Below are 19,844 nucleotides of genomic sequence, written 5' to 3' on the forward strand. Positions count from 1 at the left end.
TGCTTTCATGTTCCTTCTCCTTTACAGTGCATGTAACTCCAGAGGACAACTTGCCTTATGACTTCAAAATACTTTTAAATCTGGTAAAATTTGTGTCATCATCATTATACACATACTTCACCATTGGCTTGGAGATCTAGAATACATATTAGAGAGTGGTTGAAGTAAATTCACTACATTAATTGCATTGGGCAAGAAATTGTGTCTTCTGCCTGCTAGTGAAATTCACCTCCTCCCAATTTATTGGGAAGTTACACTCCCCCTTCCACCTTCCCCCACCTAATATTAGCTGGCCGTTTGTTTTTACTTTGATTGATTCTGCACTTAAATTGATTATGTTTTTCTTACTAGTCAATACTGGACTGTTTATTATTCCAACCTATCTGTGCTTCCAATGAAGGAACTACCTTCCCCCATCCCTATGGCTTTTTCCATGTTCATCGCTGTACCTCGTGATAAAATCAGTCCTTTCCAGTTTCTTCTTGGAGCACAAACTTTAATAAAACATTTGCTGTAGTCAAAAATGAATGGACAAGGGGTGAAGTATTTTTTCTCAGCATGTATCCACATTTCTAAAATATGTTACGTTAGTCACTGTTGGCACAATTCTCCTCACGCAGGTAAGAAGTAGAATATTTTCTCTCCAGCTTCAGGAATAGATCCAACTCAGACTGACTAAACTCTGATGCCTGCCTGTCTACATACTCTAACCTCAATCATAATGTGCATTTAGTTACTCCAACTCCTGCCAGAAATAATACCTCTTAAAAAGTAATAAATTCATTTTACATAATAATAATGTGATCTTATAATCACATGCTGTGGCTAAATAATGGGACCAAAGTTTGTTAAATAATTTATAAATGAAAGCTTAAAAGTTTTTTTTAAATGCATAGTTAATTTTAGCAATATCTGCTTTTGATGATATTCTGAACTTACTGAGTTTCAGTTATAGATGTGGTTAATTGAAAATCAAATATTAAATGGTATTAGCATTTTCAGGTCCCCACTAGGACATAAGAACATAAGAATTAGGAGCAGAAGTCGGCCATCTGGCCCATTGAGCTTGCTCAGCTATTCAGTAAGATCATGGCTGATACGGCTGTGAGCTCAGTGCCACCTACATGCCTTTCCTCCATTGCCCTTAATTCCCTTGCTATGTAAAAATCTATTAAACTGTGTCTTAAATATATTTAATGAGGAAGCCTCTACTGCTTCCCTGGGCTAAGAATTCCACAGATTCATTACTCTCTGGGAAAAGCAGTTTCTCCTCATCTCCATCAGAAATGTATTCACCTGAGTTTTGAGGCTATGGCTCCTAGTTCTAGTCTCACTTACCAGTGGAAACAACTTTTCTGCCTCTGTCTTACCGATCCCTTTCATAATTTTATATCTTTCTCATTCTTCTGAATTCCAGCGAGTATCTTCTCAGTTGACTCTATCTTTCCCTATAGGTTAATTCATTTTTATGGTTAAACCTTTTATGTAGCACCTTATCGAACGCCTTATAACCATATAACAATTTCAGCAAGGAAACAGGCCATCTCGGCCCTTCTAGTCCATGCCAAATGCTTACTCTCACCTAGTCCTACTGAACCGAACTCAGCTCATAACCCTCCATTCCTTTCCTGTCCATATACCTATCCAATTTTACTTTAAATGACAATACCGAACCTGCCTCTACCACTTCTACTGGAAGCTCATTCCACACAGCTACCACTCTCTAAGTAAAGAAATTCCCCCTCGTGTTACCCTTAAACTTTTGCCCGCTAAATCTCAACTCACGTCCTCTTGTTTGAATCTCCCCTACTCTCAATGCAAAAAGCCTATCCACGTCAACTCTATCTATCCCCCTCATAATTTTAAATACCTCTATCAAGTCCCCCTTCAACCTTCTACGCTCCAAAGAATAAAGACCTAACTTGTTCAACCTTTCCATGTAACTTAGGTGCTGAAACCCAGGTAACATTCTAGTAAATCTTCTCTGTACTCTCTCTATTTTGTTGACATCTTTCCTATAATTCGGTGACCAGAACTGTACACAATACTCCAAACTTGGTCTTACCAATGCCTTGTACAATTGTACAATGCCTTCTGGAAGTCCAAGTCTACAACATTCAGCTGTTATTCTCTATCCACTGGGCTCATTATATCCTCAAAGAACTCCAGTAAGTTTGTCAAAGAGGACCTGCCCTTCATGAATCCCAGCTGAGTCTGCCTGATGGAACTGCTTTTATCTAGATGTCTTGCTAATCATTCCTTAAAAATAGCTTCAATCATAAATATTAAGCTAACTGGCTTTTAGTCAACTGCCTTTTATCTACATCCTTTTTAAAGTGGTGGAATGACATCTGTTGTCTTTCAATCTGCTGGGACCTGCCCAGAGTCAAGAGAATTTTGGTAAATTATCACAAACTGTAACTTCTGCGATTTCTTTTGGTACACTGTGATGCATCCCATCGGACCAGGGGATTTGCCTACCTTTAGGCCCCCTAGTTTGTTCATCACTACCTCTTTAGTGACAGTAATAGAATCTAAATTCTCATCATCACATCCATAACATCTCTCTTTGGCACATTAGACATGTCCTCCACCATGAAACTGACACCATATAGTCACCAAGGCCTCAGCCATTTCCATGTTACCCAATATTAATTCCCCTTTTCATCTTCCAAGAGACCTATATTCACTTTAGCCACCCTTTTACACTTTATATAATTCTAAAACTTTTACTACCTGCTTTTCTATTTCATGCTATTTGCTTTCAAAATCTATCTTCCCTTACTGCTTGCATAGTGGTTTTTCGTTGCTTTTTAAAGTTTTCTCAATCTTCCAGTTTCCAATATTCTTGATGACTTTGTTTGCATGAGCTTTTAGGCCTGTGCTTTCTTTTATTTCCCTTAATTATCTAAGAGAGTCTCTTCCCACCCTTCCTGTCCTTGGTTTTGACTGGAATATACTTTTGGTGAGCACGGTGAAAAACCTCTTTGAAAGTCTTCAAAGTTCTTTAACTATCCCACCATATAGCTAGTGTTCCCATTCTATGCTAGCCAGTTCTGTATCTATCCTGTTCAAGAATTCCTTGTTTAGGTATGATACACTGGTTTTAGATGAAACGCTGCACCCTCCATCATTGACCTAACCATTTGATTAATTATTTAAATACTGTGACTACAGGATGTGACTAAAAAAACACCAGGTATCCTGCCAGCTTCTTGAGCACCAAACAGCACAACATAGGAATAGGCCCTTTGGCCCACCATATCTCCATCAACTATGATGTCAATCTAACTAACCCCAACTTCATAGTCTATATCCCGCTATTCCCCATTATTTATCTGTCTGTTTAAATGATTTTTAAATATTTCTATCATATCTGCTTCCACCACCTCGTATTAGCAGCTCATATGTACTTAACATTCCCTGTGTAAGTAAAAAAAAACATGCCTCACATATCTCCTTTCCTTCTCTTGTGTGGAATAGTAACACACAACTAAAATGCTGGAGGAACTTGCAGGCGAGTCAGTGTGTCTATGGGAAAGAGTGAACAGCAGACTGTTTGGGCCGAGACCCTTCAACAAGAAGATGTATAGTCAAGATAACCGTGGGAATCATTAAGTTTATGAAAGATGTTGGTCGACAGTTTGTCTCCAGAGATGAAGATAGAGAGATTGAGAAGGGGAGGGAGGTGTCAGAAATAGACCAAGTGAATTTAAGGGTAGGGTGGAAGTTGGAGATAAAGTTGACTAAATTGGCAAGCTCAGCAAAGGTGCATGAAGCAGCAGCAATGCAGTCGTCAATGTAGTACAGAAAGAGTTGGGGAGCATTATCAGGGTAGGCTTGGAGCATGGACTGTTCTACATAGTCAATGAAAATGCAGGCAAAGCTGGGTATGTACGAGTGCCTGTGGCTACCCTCTGAGTTTGGAGGAAGTGGGAGCACCTGAAGGAGAAATTGTACTACAGTACCAAAGTGTTGTACTACTGCTTTGTTTTGATAAAATTCATGATCTATTTCTTTGACTTGTTCTATATAAAAGCAGCTTGTTACAGAACTAACGTAGAGTTGAGTGAATTATAGTTTGTTTCAGCCAAGTCTGTCAGAGGGTAAGAGAACTTAGCATATGGTCTGGATTTAGATGATAAGAAAGGCAGATTCCTCATAAACGAGCAATGAACCTAATCTTACTGGAATTGTCAAATAGAATTATTGGTCTTTGGCTCAAAAGCAGCATCTCTTGTAAGCTGGTCCTGATGATGAAATCAGTGCTGAAATATGTGCTTAGTTGTGGTTAAGTGATTAATTGACTTGGCTTATAATATTTGGCGTCAGAAATGATAGATCTATTTTGTATAGAGACTACCGTGTATATTCTTTGAATTTGGATAGAAAAAAAATTAACATGAGCAAAGGTTTTTCGTATTAGAAGCTTAAAGCCTCTTTTTAATTGTGGGCATATTTTTCAGTTGTGGGCACTGCTGACTAGACTGCCATTTATTACGCATCACTAATTACTCAAAGAAAGTGATGGTGAGTCATCACTTTGTACTGTTGCAATCCTTTGAGTTAGAGTAGGCCTGTACCACTGTTGGGTTGGCAGTTGCCAGATATGTATATAGACTGAGCATCAATGAAGGAACTATAAATTGTTTCCAAGTGAGGATGTCATGTGGCTCAGAGAGAAAACTGCAGCTGGTGATGTTCTTTGCACCTCCTGCCTTTATACTCCACTTTGGAACAGACTGTCACTTTCCAAGGTGCAGTTATGGAAGCCCAGCTGAGTGCCGTTTGAGAATTGGAGAGGTGGAGGGAATTAATATTTAGGTTAGTGGATGGGTGCAGTACTTTGTCTTGGAGGGTGCTGAGTTGCTTATGTAGTGTTGGAGCTTCAGTCATCTAGGCAAGTAGATTCTCCTACATTCCTGACTTGTATTTACAGGTAGTGGAAGATTTTGGTGTTCCAGGTGAATCATTTCATTCAGGATACCCAGCTTAGTTTAAGTGATTGGACACACTATTTTTGGTCAGTGGTGATCTCCAAAACACATTGTGGAAGACGACAAGCCCACTGTTCTTTTTCCTATCAGTTTGATCCAAAAGAACACGTTCTTGTCAATATCCATGAACAATTGTATTGGAACATTTTTAATGAGGATCATTATGATTTTAATAGATAATATGAATTTTAAATATTCCTCATAAAACACCTCCTACCATGTTCATGATGGAATTCCAAATATCTAATTACTCTCAACGCTTAATTTGCTTTTGTTACTGTACATCAAGTGAAACGAGGAATTTGCCGTGAATTTCCCAGGGCCATTAGTTTTCATGATTGTACGTGCTTATATAACTTTAGACATCATGTTGCTGGGAACATATAAAGGGAGACTTTATTGTACTCCATGATCCTGTTTATATGTTCCTCATGATTTCCCCATTGAATAAAGAGGATTTTAATAAATGGAAAGTGTTAGTTTGTCTGATAAAATTGTGCTTTCACTCTAATGTGTTTGCTGAAATTGCTTCTGACAAAACTTAAACATCATGGAAACCAAGATGAGTGGGTACTATTTCATCATAGATTCCTGCGCCATTTAAAAAAAAATAACTACATTAATTAGAGCTCCCTTTAGCAAAAATGTTAGAAATACAATGCTGAGAAAGATAACTGGTTAATGTTTTAAATTAACAGAAATTTGTTCATTTATGTTTAGCGTGTAATAATATAGAGTCTTTTAAACACTCTTAGACACTACATGGAAGCAGTCCAAAACAAAGAATTGAAACCATGCCACATCTAAAAGGATAAAATAATTGCAAAGTTGAGAAGTTGTACATTTACGGAGTATCTTAAAGGTGGAGTCAGAGTTAAAAAGATAAAAGAAATTTGTAAGAGTTTCAGCATTTTCGCCCAAGACAGTTAAACACATGGTTGCTAAGACTGAGGAGATGGAACTCTGATTGTAAGAAGCCAGAGTCAGAAAAGGCCTTGTAAGATTATAGGGCTACATATTTAATGGAACAAAGACATGGATAAACATGAGCACAAAAGTAGGTTTTATAGTCAGGAGTAGCTCAGAGACCATCTATGTGATGGGTGAATGTAACTTGTTGTAAAGCAGAGTTTTATACATAATCTTTGAGATCCCAAGAGTGTGTGCACCCTATGGGAATATTCAGGTCTTGATGAAAATGTATAATTTTTCTCTGGGAAGGTCATGTGAATTGTCACAATGGACAATCTTACTCACAAACTCTCCATTCAGTATCCAGTTATACTTGTCGGGGTTCAGGAAAGTTGGAATAATAATTCCGACATAGCAGAATTATTAAGCAGGATTGTTAAGTAAGGAAGTCTTTAAATTTTGAACTGTTGGCAGAAGTTACACACAGTTAAGATCAAAGCAGCACTGGGTCCTTATGCTAATTTTCTAGTGAGAATTAACCTTAGAAATCTGGCACAGTGACTTAAAAATGCTTTGGCCTAGCTAATCTGGCAGAGGTATTGCAATTCTTGCAAAAGTGATAATTACTGACCACAGTCTCTGGGGCATTGGACAAGGGAAACGAGCAATTACATACTTTTCTATATGTGCAAGTATATCCCTATTGATTACAGTTATTAAATAGCTCACTATAAAATATGAACCCCATTTTCTCTTATCACAGATGTTCAAAGAAACCTAAGGTTAATAAGGTTTTACCTAATATGCAGGATGAACTTCAAAATGTTGTTGCCAAGTTGTGATCAAGAAGGCAAATTTGCCAAATAGTATGAGCTGAACTTAGGATCAGTGGAATGCTAAACAACAACAACAACAAAAAAAGCAAATTAAAACTTAAATATTTAGAGCAATTATCCATTATAATGAGATTTTTTACTGACTTAAGCAGAAAGGAAACTAATGAGTCATCAAGAGAGGGTTCTAATCTGAGTGGATTTTCTTCATTGAGTTAGCTTCCACTGCCTGCATTTTGGTAACAGAAACCAACTTCTTTCGAATGTAATGTTGTCTGTATTTTAACTTATAATTTTAGGGTTGTCATATTTCCTTGCTTATAATCATTATACAACTGCAGGGTAAAGAATCATGATATCATAAAAGCACAGTGAATATTAAATCTCTGCACAATTCAATTATTTGTCACTATATATTAGCAAATACCTTCTGGAAATGTGATCTTCATTATGTTCCAGTGCCACTGTGCGGGGTACAAAGAATTTGTCCCAATCCAATTAGCCTGTGAATCTCACATTCAGGGATTCCATTAATCAGCCATAATTAACTTGTATTAATCGAAGCCATGTCACATCTGTTAAAGGAAAGGTGATCACCTAATCAAACCACTGAAATTAGTCACAGTATATATTGAGTTAGAGATGGGCAATAAATGTCGGAACTGGATTGGATGTTCAACTCCCAGTCCTGGGCTTCCAGAACACATCCCTTCATGGATCTCATAGATATTTTTTGAGCATACTAAAACACATGTTAATTAAACTACTTACTTTCTTCACTTCCATTTTTGTTATTAATTTAAATAGATGTATTTTCCTTGAGGGAAAATTAAGGTTTTATAGATGTCATTGGCAAACCAGATTTGGAAAATAACTGAGATAAAACAGCAATGATGCCAGTCTCAGGAAGAAGCTTAACATTCTTTCATACGGTTTATTCCATGTAAGAAGCACTGCTTCACCTATCACCTCCCAGCTTTAACTCTTTCCCCTCCCCCCACCTTCTTATTCTGTCTTCTTCCCCCTTCCTTTCCAGTCCCAATGAATGGTCTTGGCCCAAAACATCAACTGCTTATTTATTTTTGTAGATGCTGCTTGACCTTGAGTTCCCCTAACATTTTGTGTGCATTGCTCTGGATTTCCAGCATCTGCAGAATCTCTTGTGCTTCACACTATTCCTCTTTGTGAACATTCATTCATGCACTGCTAAATGACAGCTTATCGATTTCACTAGGATTAAAATGTTTTGCAGATGTTCTATAATTCACTACTACTGCACAGTGTAACTGAATATTTAGCTGTTATGCTAGCAGTTTATTTTTCAATGGGAATGGTAGGGGTGAGGTAGATAATACATTGAAGGGGTGGGGACTTGGGTAAGAGTAGGAGTGTTGAGCTATGCTTCCAGCATTTGTATTAATAACTGCATTTAAAGGATGAAATCTGTCTGTGGAGGAGCAATGCCAAATATTATGAAGTGACACATCCCTGTCAATTAAATCATGAACTTGATTAAGATCAACCTTTAAATAACGTGTCAAATTTTGCAATAGTTGTGATACAAAACACAGGAGGATAAAGCAGGTTACTGAACATTTTGTTAAATTTCTTGTTAGGAGTTATAATACTCCTTCACAATGAGTTAACACAAGGATACTTTAGGCAACTTAATACCAGGTCTGTTTTGCTCAGTGGACCTGAATCAGAATAAGGTTTATTATCACTGTCTTGTATGATGTGAAATATATTGTTTTGTAGCAGCATGAAATGATTATAAATTACAAAATAAATAAATTGCAAAAAAGGAAATGACGAGGTAATGTTCATGGACTGCTGGTGGAGGATAGGAAACTGTTTCTGAATCATTGAGTGTGGGTGTTCAGGCTCCTGTGCCTTCTCCCTTGATGGTAGTAACGAGGGAGGACATAAACGTCCTGGGTGATGAGGGTCCTTAGTGATAGATGCTGCCTTTTGAGGCACTGTCTCTTGAAGGTGTCGTCAATGGTAGGGAGGGGGTGTGCTTATGATGGAGCTGGGTAAATGTACAACTCTCTGCAGCCTCTGGCAATCCTGTGCATTGGAGTCTCCATACCATGCTGTGATGCAACCAGTGGAAATGTTCTCCACCTATAGACACCCGTTCAAGCTAACGTCTATAGGTCCACTCCCTGGAAGTGATACCATTCCCAGTACCTTTGAAAGGAATCTGAATCAGAAAGAAACCTCTCCGTTGAACTGTCATATCATCTGAACATTATAGTTATAAATTTGAAGGTCAAACATCTTATGCCGAAAGTGTCAGTCCAAGATATCCTCAGCTCTTGTGCTGCTTCCTTGCTTTGGTCAGAAAGAATGATGTTCCCTATTGATTACAGTTCTCAGTTGGATACTTATTAGATCTGGGCATCATTGATATGGTCAACATTTATTGGTCAATATTCTAATGCTTTGTTCAGATGATGGAGTCCCTCCTCACCTCCAGCAAAATATGAACTTTCAGACATGGGTTAACAATGGCAAGTAACATTCTTGCCACACAAATGTGAGACAATAACTATTTTTAACAAGGATATCTAATCATCTTCTTATAACATTTAACAATATTACCATCATCAAATCATCAACACATGGGAATTCCAATGGTATCAGTAACCATTCCACCGTTTATAATGTACAAATCTGGATTATATTGGAATACTCTATCTACATAGTGTTGATCCAGAAGTGCTTAAGAATCTAAATATCATCAGGCCAAAGCAGCCTGTTGACTTACACCCTGTCCACCACCTTAAGCATTCGCTTCTTCTATCCACCATATATAATGGGTGCACAATGAACTGCAGCTACTGATTCAGTGATGTCTCCTACATTTGTGACATCTGTTGCTGACAAGTACTAGGAAGAGGTTTACAAGGATCTATGATTTTTCAGGATGGATATGAAAAGGACACAACAAGGGCACTGATTGTTCTCTGCCTGAAGCAAATAGTTCTCACCTTAAACCTAATTTAATGTCATTTATATAAATGTAGATGAGCCAAGTCAGAGTAGGATGCATTGTAAACTGTGACTTTGTGACTTTTTAACTTGAAGCTAAACTGGGTTTACTAATGCTGAGTCATCCAGAAAACAGAGAAGGTTCTTTGGAGGACTAGACTTGTAAGATTTTAACACTTTTTATTTTTAGTAATTTCATAGGGAGTAGGTGTCATGATATATTTAGTATTATTGCCCATCTATAATTGTCCTTAAAAAGATAGTGGTGAACTTTGTATAGTTGTTCAATGAGATTTTGCTTTAGGCTTAGGAGTTTGACCCGTTAAAGATGAAAAAAACCGATGATTTTCCATCTTCATTGGTGATACTATATTAATATTTGATGAGCCTGTTTAAATTGCCAATAAATATTAAATTTTGCTTGAATATATTAGTTCCAATAAGTCGAGTTATATATTGAGTGATTTATGGCATAATTAACTGCTATCAGAATTTTACTTTAAGTGTCTTGATGCTAATATCTTGAATCACTGACGCTGCCTTAATATGTAGGTCTGTTTTTTAAAAAATCTTACTCTTAACAAAGTGCTTTAGTTGCCAATTTCCTTCTGGATATTTCCATTTGGTTACAATTTGGTCCTTTGTGTAGCTATTGAAGCAAAGAACCTGATTTTTCGAATTGCAATTTTGCAAGTAGGTTTTGATCGGAAGAGAGCACATTCTTGTACATCAGTCAATGCTAGCCTTGAGCTGGGTGTAGTTTTGTGATTTTTTTATGTTTTAGTTTGACTTTAGAGATATTCAACTGTTGTACAGCAAGTTTACTTGGTTTATGGTCAGAGAACTTTTCGTTCCTTCTTGGAGCAATGTCTGGGGACAGGAGGATTGCAAATTGGAAAGGGAGGAAGGGATAAACAAAGTAATTACAGGATAGCTAGTTTGGTGGTGGGCAGAATTATTGGAATCTATTCTGCGGGATAGCTCGTTTAGAAAAACATAGATAAATCAAGGCCAGTCAGCATGATTTGTTAGTAAGGCTTTAGGAGTAACTTGATAGAAGTTTTCAGGATGTATCATAGAGGATCAGCAGTTACAGTGATTGTCAGGGCTTCAATGTCGACATGCCTACTGTGTGGGAACTGTATGTACTTACTAAGTGGTAGAAATCACAAGTTTATGAGACATTGTTGAAGCTTAGTGGGTTGTTGCAGTGCAGCCTGTAAATATCATGTGTTACAGCCAAAGTACATGACAACAAAGAAGTGAATATTTAATGTGTTGGATGAGGGAGTACAGTGGGATGGGAAGGAAATGTTATTAGACAGAAACAGGGATAGTTTTCCCAGTATTAGTTGTAGTCCCTGCTTATAAGCAAATTTCGTGTAGTGGTGAGGTGGGGGAGGGGGAGGGGGAGGAGAGAGATGCAGGTTTTAAGCTATACTTAAACTACAAAATTTACCTAAATATTGTACCGATCTCTTACTACATTCCACAAAAAAAGAAAGTATATCTGTCAAATCTAGAACCCTTGAGTATCAAAATGCAGAGAGAGTAAAGGGAGATAAAAAAGGAGACATTATGTCAAATACAGCTCAACACCAATGAGGACTTGGATCAACATTTAGAGTGTAAGGGTGAAACTATAAATAGTTTGGCAAGTCAAAGGAGTGCAAGATGCCATACAAATATATAAGAAGAAAAAGAATAACCGTGGAAACTGTTGAGAATGGAGAATATAGCTTATAATGTGGGGGTGGCGGATGTGGGTAGGATATTCAATGAGTACATTGTAGCTGATTGCATGAGAAAAGGGAGAATATGCCAGTGTCGCAGTTGAGCCGGTTCTTAGTGAACCCATGAGGAAAATAGTATATTGGATGGAATTTTTTAAAAGCAAAAGGTAAAAGCAAAGCATTTTTGAAAGTTTATAAAATATGAGGTATATCCCAAGTTGTTAAAAGAAGTGGTAAGTGCAGATCTTCGTTTCCTCAGTCCTTTCAGGCTACAGAAATAGTGCCCAAGGATTGAAAGATTGTTACTTTTATTTACAATGGCAGGAGGAAGTAAACTGATTAATTTATAGGCCTATTCATTCAGATTTAGATTTATTTACCCCATGTACACTGAAACATACAGTAAAATGCATCATTTTGTTACCATCCAGCACACCTAAGGAAGTGCTGGGGGCAGCCCACAGCGTTGTCACACAAAGCTCTTCAGAACAACAAAGAACATAATAGACCAGAACATACCAAGTGATAAAGTAATGACAGCAAAGCAAGCCGTGTTCCTCCTTCCCAAATACCCCAGGACAGGACAGGCTGCCTTTGGCCTCAAGCGTACTGGCAGAGATTCACAGAGTTGGGGCTCTAGCCATCGGGTCTTGACTTCTGATTGACCTCCAGGCTTCAATCTTCAGAATTGACCCAGGACTTGCAAATGAGATACATTGGTGAGGACTCAAAACTCTAGGCCTCAAATTCCGAACTCATTGATGACAGGACCCAGAATGTCCGAGCCAGTCTGCATTCGACATCCGACCATGACCATGTTGTTGGCCTTCGAATGTGGAGTGGAAGCTTAGATTCTGCCCTGTCCCCTACTTATCCCCACATCCCTGTCCTTAATCCTCAACTTAACCCCCACCTGTCCCCTCTGTCCCCAAACCATACCTATAAATCTAAAATAATTCGAGGGATCCATAGACTTGGACCCTAAGATTCCTCTGTTCCTCCACACTGATAAGAATCCTGCCATTAATTCTGTACTTTGTCTTCAAGTTTGATCTTCCAAAGTTTATCACTTCAGCCTTACCTGAATTGAACTCCATATGCCACTACTCCTCCCAGCTCTGCATCCTGTCGTATATCCCACTGTAGCGTATGACAACATTTTATACTACCCACAACACTTCCAACCTTCATGTCATCTGCATGAATGTTAAGGGGAATTTATGCCTGACTAACTTGTTACAGCTTTTTAAGAAGGTATCCTGAGGGGAGTATGATTGTGGAAGTTTGTGTGGATTTTAGCAAGGCTCATCAAAATATATGAGCACAGGGGTCCTAATGGAGAGTGGCAAATTGGATTCAGAGTTGGTTCAGTATCACGTTAATGTTCCAGGAAGAAGACCTTTCACCAGATATCTGTACACCCGCTGAAAAGTTCCAATAATTTTATTTCAAGTTTCCAGCGTCTATTTTGTTTTCCTTTTCAATTAATGATTGACATGTACTTTCGCAACTGAAAAGGTCTCTCCATTGGCGTTCCTCAATTCTCATTTCTTTATATATAGAGCACATTAGTGATTCAGGCTTTAATGTAAAAGGCAATTAAATTTACTAGTGGTTCAAAAATTGGCAGGGTAGTTGTCAGTGAGGAAGAAATATTTAGTTAGCAGGTGATTAATCACTTGGGCTGAAAATGGCAAATGGAAGACAATGTAGAGGAGTGTGTGATAATACATTTTAATACACTTCATCTCATTATAAGAAGGGTGTGGAAGCTATGGAGAGGGTGCAGAGGAGATTTACCAGGATGTTGCCTGGATTGAAAAACAAGTCTTATGAGTTAAGTTTAGCAGAGCTGGGTCTTTTCTCTTTGGAGCGTAGAAGGATGAGAGGGGACTTGATAGAGGTCTACAAGATTGTGAGAGGCATAAATAGGGTGGATAGCCAGTACCTGTTTCCCAGGGCACGAATAGCAAACACCAGAGGATGTATGTACAAAGTTAAGGGAGGGAAGTTTAGGGGAAGCATCGGGGTAATTTTTTTACGCAGAGGGTTGTGGGTGCCTGGAATGACTTGCTAGGGATGGTGGTGGAGGCTAAAACATTAGGGGTATTTAAGAGCCTCTTGGATAGGCACATGGATGAAAGAAAAATAGAGGGTTATGGGGTAGTGTAGGTTTAGTACTTTTTTTAAAGGAATATATGGGTCGGCATAACATTGAGGCTGAAAGGCCTGTACTGTGTTGTAGTATTCTAGTGTCTATATAACCATATAACAATTACAGCATGGAAACAGGCCATCTCAGTCCTTCTAGTCCGTGTCAAACGCTTACTCAGCCCATAACCCTCCATTCCTTTCCTGTCCATATACCTATACAACTTTACTTTAAATTACGATATCGAACTTGTCTCTACCACTTCTACTGGAAGCTCGTTCCACACAGCTACCTCTCTCTGAGTAAAGAAGTTCCTCTTTGTGTTACCCCTAAACTTTTGCCCCCTAACTCTCAACTCATGTCCTCTTGTCTCAATCTTCCCTACTCTCAATGGAAAAAACCTATCCACGTCAACTCTAACTATCTCCCTCATAATTTAAAATACCTCTATCAAGTCCCCCCTCAACTTTCTACGCTCCAAAGAATAAAGACCTAACTTGTTCAACCTTTCTCTGTAACTTAGGTGCTGAAACCCAGGTAACACTCTAGTAAATTTTCTCTGTACTCTCTCTATTTTGTTGACATCTTTCCTATAATTCGGTGACCAGAACTGTGCACAATACTCCAAATTTGGCCTCACCAATGCCTTGTAGAATTTTAACATTACATCCCAACTCCTAGACTCAATGCTCTGATTTATAAAGGCCGGCATACCAAAAGCTTTCTTCACCACCCTATCCACATGGGATTCCACCTTCAGGGAACTGTGCACCATTATTCCTAGATCACTCTGTTCAACTGCATTCTTCAGTGCCCTGTAGGTATATCGGTATGTCCTATTTTGATTAGTCCTACCAAAATGTAGCACCTCACACTTATCAGCATTAAGCTGTCTAATGCCTACATTAGGGGTGATGCAACGAAGTAAGAGGATACACAATTAGCAGAAGGATCCTGGCTATGAGAACCAGGGAGAACTTGGAGTGTTTCTTCATAGAATTCTAATGTAGCTGGAAAATACAATAAAGTGTTTAATTGGATGGTTACCTTTATTAGCATTAAATAGCAGCAGCAAAGTTGATGGAACCAAATATAACACTAGTTAAGCCACAGAATGAGTCTGCTTGCAGACTGCTCACCACATTACAGGAAAAGTCTGATTGCACCGGTGGGAATACAGAGGAGCTTTGAGGATATTTCCAGCATTGGAAATAATGAGCAGTGAGGAAAATGTGGATAAAGGAGGGTGTGAGGAAGATTTAACTGAGGTGCAAAAAAATTAAAAGGGGACTAGCTTGAATTAACATGGAAGTAACTATTTGTTCTGAAAGAGGAAGAAAAATTAGATTTAAAATAATTAGTAGGGGGATTAGAATGAACAGAAAATATATTTTTCTTTTAAAGGCTGCTCGGGCTTGAAACTCACTATGTTAAAAAGCTATAGAGGCAGAAATTTGCACCATATTTAAATATTTGGTGTGGACTTGAAAAGGCAGATCAACATACCTGGTACTGGAAGTTCAAATTCCACCGACGTGGTTGGTTGATTGACAACCTTATGTATAAATTTAGTATTCTATTTTCAGAAGAAGTTTGCCATTAAAGGAATATCTTTCCAAACTACACTATAAATTATACAGTCTAAAATCTGTAAGATATAGTTTGTTCTCATAGGATACTTAAAAGGACTTGGGATTTTCATTGTGCAGTGCGTTCTGTTGACATACGTGGAATGTTTGAGGAGGTCTGATGCGGACAAGATCTGTTGTGATGACCTTCCTAAAATTCAATAGGATGGTAATGCTCACTGTTTGGCATGCAAGATGCAGATAGAAATGCAGCATTCCTGGAATTGCACCATGGAATCTGTCACTTCTTAAGAGTGAAAAGGCTAAAAAAGGAGGAAGAAAATCCTTTAAATCACAATTAGTATCTAATTTCCAGAAGGTGAAAAATGTTGTGCTTCTCTGAGGTAATTCCAGTCTGCATAACAGTGAGAATAAAATTTATTCTTGAAAAGTACACAGATCTGTTTCATTCTAGAAGTGCTGAGGGATGGCCAACAAATGCTACTCATGCCAGCAATGCCCAGTTCCTTAAAAATGAATAAATGAGGGAAAAAATCCATCATGCATAGTTAATGTCAAGAGTTATTGGAAAAATAGTATGTTGTTTTTCAGTGTATAAAAACTATTGTTTTAATGTTTAATTGCAAGAAATTTGCTCTGACTGTTAAATATAGCCAGATTTTTGTAAAAGGAGCTTTCACCAGGAATGTAATGAACAATTATTCCCATGTGGTGACTGACAAAGGGAATATGGTAGCACTGTGTCACACACATGCAATCAAAAGACTGACATATTGAGAAAAGGAGCAGTGAAACTGTCAAACGGACTAAACTCCGAGTTTTATTAATGTACGTGAGCCATCAGTGAAAACCTTAGCCCAAACACTGTCTGTCTGTCTGCAGCTGTGGCCTGGCAATTCAAGAGATTTTTTTTCTCTCTGTGAGTGCTGGTTGAGCACAGAGTTTACTGTGTAATCATTTTTTCCCCATTTCAATGAATTGAGTTTCCCAGGGTAAATGTTGGAATGCAAGGCTTGGGAATATGGCTTCAATGGGGATGGAAAGGAGGGTGGTGTAACCAAGAAGTTTTGTAGTATATTTGTTTGGTATACTTTAACATTCTCTAGGGCAAGTTCAGAAATTTACAAACTCAAATGGGATGCTTAGTTTAAAACATAGTTTTGCTTTTCGTTCCATTGAATTGCCATCCTGAATCCAGCAATTTTTTTGACTGTTGCAGATAAAAACAGCTAAATCGGAAAAAGAAATTCAGTTGTTGCAACTACGAAGCCTGCAGTACCTTGAACGATACATTTACCTCATCCTCTTCAACACCTACTTGCATCTTGAAAAGAAGAATACCTGGCAAAGACCCTTCAGTACTTGGATGAATGAGGTACATTTATTATTGTGAAGGTGTAGTTTGAAAGGAGTGATCTAGGATTGCTTATGGCTGAGTGATGTATCCATTGTGGTTGTTAAAGTGCATTTATTTAGAGATACAGCACAGTAACAGATCCTTCCTGCCCAATGAGCCCACACTGCTCAATTATGCCTATGTGACCTATTAACCTACTAACCCTTCAGAATGTGGGAGAATATCGGAGTACCTAGAGGAAATCCATGTGGTCATGGGGATAATGTGCAAATCCTTACAAACAGTGGAATTTAACCAGGGCGCTGGTGCTGTAATAATGTTACGCCAACCGCAACTCTACCATGGGGTGTTTATTTTTGTTAAAGTATAAAAACAAATTTTAATTTATTACTGTGCTAATAAGTCATGTCTATTTGAAAGTCTGGCTTTAATGTGCAATTTTGGCCTTAATGCTGTCTATTGTAATTTGAACCTGCCTGGAGGTGGGCAGAAATATATGCAGGTTTAGCACTTAAGTACTGACTAAGTACAATTTTCTTGGAGTAGTGCACATGGATCCATTTATCCACTTCAACTGAAGGTGTATGATTTTGTAGATTAAGGAGAATCACAACAAAATGTCAGCAGAGAAGCACTGGCTATCTTCTGATTACTCTTGTCAGGAATTCCAAAAACAGTAGTAGCAGAGCACCAAAGCTTCTTAGATTGTTCATGTCATTTCCAATACACAAGTCTAAAGGAGAACAATATAGTTTTTAATCTGGCTCTAATACAGATTATTAAAATCACACACACTAAGATAAAGAACAAATATAATTAAAACACAATAAATATAATATAAAATCTTATAACATAGATTGATTTTGTGTATATAAAGTGTTGCTGTGTACTGGAGTGTCTGTACATAAGGTGACTGATAGGAGATAGTGGTGGTGGGGGGTGTGGTGGGAGTGGTTAGTAGGTGGAAGTGTTGATCAGCCTTACTGTTTGAGGAAAGTAACTGTTTTTGAGTCTGGTGGTCCTGGCGTGGATGCTACATACTGTGAAGGGAGGGAAACAAACAGTCCACGAGCAGATTGGGTGGGATCCTTCAAGATACTGCTGACTGTTTTCTCAGACCCTTTCCAAAATAAATACCAAAACCTTCTAAGTGAAGTCTTGACAGTGTCACATAAACTCCCTTCACACCTCTAGCATTAGGTAAAGGCTTTAAGTGGTGCTGATTTTTCCTTTCTGTAAAGGCATGTTTACCACTAATCAGCTGGTTGCTGTAAGTAGAGGATATTATATCAAGTTCCAGCCACAAAAATGCTCTGCCTCCTTATTGAGCACCAGTGTGCGATGTCATTGTCACTTACTTACTGTCTGTTACGCCACTTGTCTTTAGAACAGCACTGAAGATTTGCTGTCCTTGGTCACTCAAACGTAGAAGGATTCTTCATTGCTGTTTCCATAACAGTTTTGTTTTTCTCAGTCAGGGTTGTTAGCTCCAAGTTGAACCCCCCAAATTTGGAGGACCGGTGGACCACACTTAGTTTGGCCTCTACCCTTTGACCTGTTTGGCATGGGTGACCCTACCAAGAGCCAAAGCATAAAGCCCTGACTCCAGCCACCATAACTCTCTGGGTCATTGAGGCACATAAGCCTCCAAACCACAACAAGGTTGTGGTCCTTTTGGAGGAATGTCATTCTCAATCATTAGGTTAAAGTTCTCCTGTTCTTCACTTCTTTACCAAGGAGGCAGGCTGAGTTGTTGTTTCAGCTTAGGGTACGATTTAGACCAACTTTGAGATTTTTTAATGCTGAAGTTGGGAGCAAATTTCCCACTTTCTCAGACTTCTGGTATGATATACAAATTAGAAGTAGGAATAGGTAACTCAGCCCTCGCTATTCAGTATGAATGTGGCTGATCTGATAACCTTTACATTCCCATCTAATCTCAAGTAACATTTCAACCACTTATCAGAAATCAGGAATAAAAATTGTAAAGAAGATAATCTTTCTAGTGTCAGATGTTACTTAGATTGCTACTTAGTTTCTGGAACCCAATATCCTGAAGATAAAAAAAATGACGCATTTCATTGTCACTCAAAAAATTATGCTTGGAAGTAATTGTTTTTCAGAATTATTGTTGTGTTCCTGATCTATAGCATTGCCTGTATACTGCATACCATTTTTGGCATTCCTGCTACACCATTGTTTTGTTGGCATGGTTTGCTCTTGAGTCTCTGAAAGTACAACTAAAATAAATTGCACTACTAACTCTTATAATAAGTTCCTACTATTTAGTTCAGTATGATTCTAAAAATGAAAACAGCAGCAGAAGCATTACATTTGTAAACATGAGGAAGAATACAGAATGCAAAGCTATTACTATTTCCTATCAGATTGGAAATATGAAATTAGTCCTTTGAGTTATGCTAAACAGAAATCATAAGAAAACACATGACAATCATGCAGTAAAAGAACATAATTTGATAACAGCCATAGACATGACATTGATATGGTACCTTTTGCAACTTCAGGATATTACAACACATATACAACACTGTGCCACAGATGTTAGAGTTGCTGCATCATACCTCAGTGCCCTAGGTTCAATCCTGAGCTCTATGCAAACTCCACACAAAGAGCACCATTCTTCCTGTGATCAACAGAATTTCCCATGGGTGCTCTGTTCCCTCCCTTAAGCCAAAACACAGGGTGATAGGTTATTCAGCACTGTAAATTGGTACTAGTAAGTCAAATATATCCTACACCTTCCATGCCAAAATATTCTGTTCTAACCCATGATAAGCCTTTGAACTATAAATTCCTTTCTTCTGTATGCAAGTATGGTAACGAATTTGTCCACGTTATAGTCCTATAACAACAATGAAATGTATTACCAGTAAGATTATTTTGTGTGTTTTGACAAATAATAATGATTGGAATGTAGATATCACTAACGAGAAAATCTGCAGATGCTAGAAATCCAAGCAACACACACAAAATGCTGGAGGAACTCAGCAGGCCAGGCAGCATCTATGGAAAAAAGAACAGTCGATGGTTCAGGCCTGCTGAAGGGTCTCGGCCCAAAATGGCGACTGTACTCTTTTCCATACGTGCTGTCTAGCCTGCTGAGTTCCTCCAGCATTTTGTGTTGGGATTGTGTTGGGATTTTCATGTGTTACGTTGAATGGTGCAAAAGTTTATAAGGTTTACCGGAATAAGCAGATTGGTTTGTTAATTAACCCATCTATTTAACCCAATAAAAAAAACAGAAGCCAAGAAT

General features: G+C 38.2%; 1 protein-coding gene across 6 annotated transcripts in view; it reads left to right on the top strand.

Moving 5' to 3' along the window:
• Positions 1–19,844, top strand: part of LOC132378966 (paladin-like) — a 278,270-nt gene that overhangs the window by 213,039 nt on the left and 45,387 nt on the right. For 5 of the 6 annotated variants that reach the window (XM_059946356.1, XM_059946357.1, XM_059946359.1 and 2 more), the window contains one exon: positions 16,433–16,588. In XM_059946356.1, the coding sequence (XP_059802339.1) occupies positions 16,433–16,588 (156 nt within the window). Of the gene's footprint in view, positions 1–16,432; positions 16,589–19,844 lie in introns of those variants that run through there. The other variant, XM_059946360.1, reaches the window with a different exon arrangement.

Source organism: Hypanus sabinus, chromosome 21 (genome assembly GCF_030144855.1).
Source record: "Hypanus sabinus isolate sHypSab1 chromosome 21, sHypSab1.hap1, whole genome shotgun sequence".
NCBI lineage: Eukaryota > Metazoa > Chordata > Chondrichthyes > Myliobatiformes > Dasyatidae > Hypanus > Hypanus sabinus.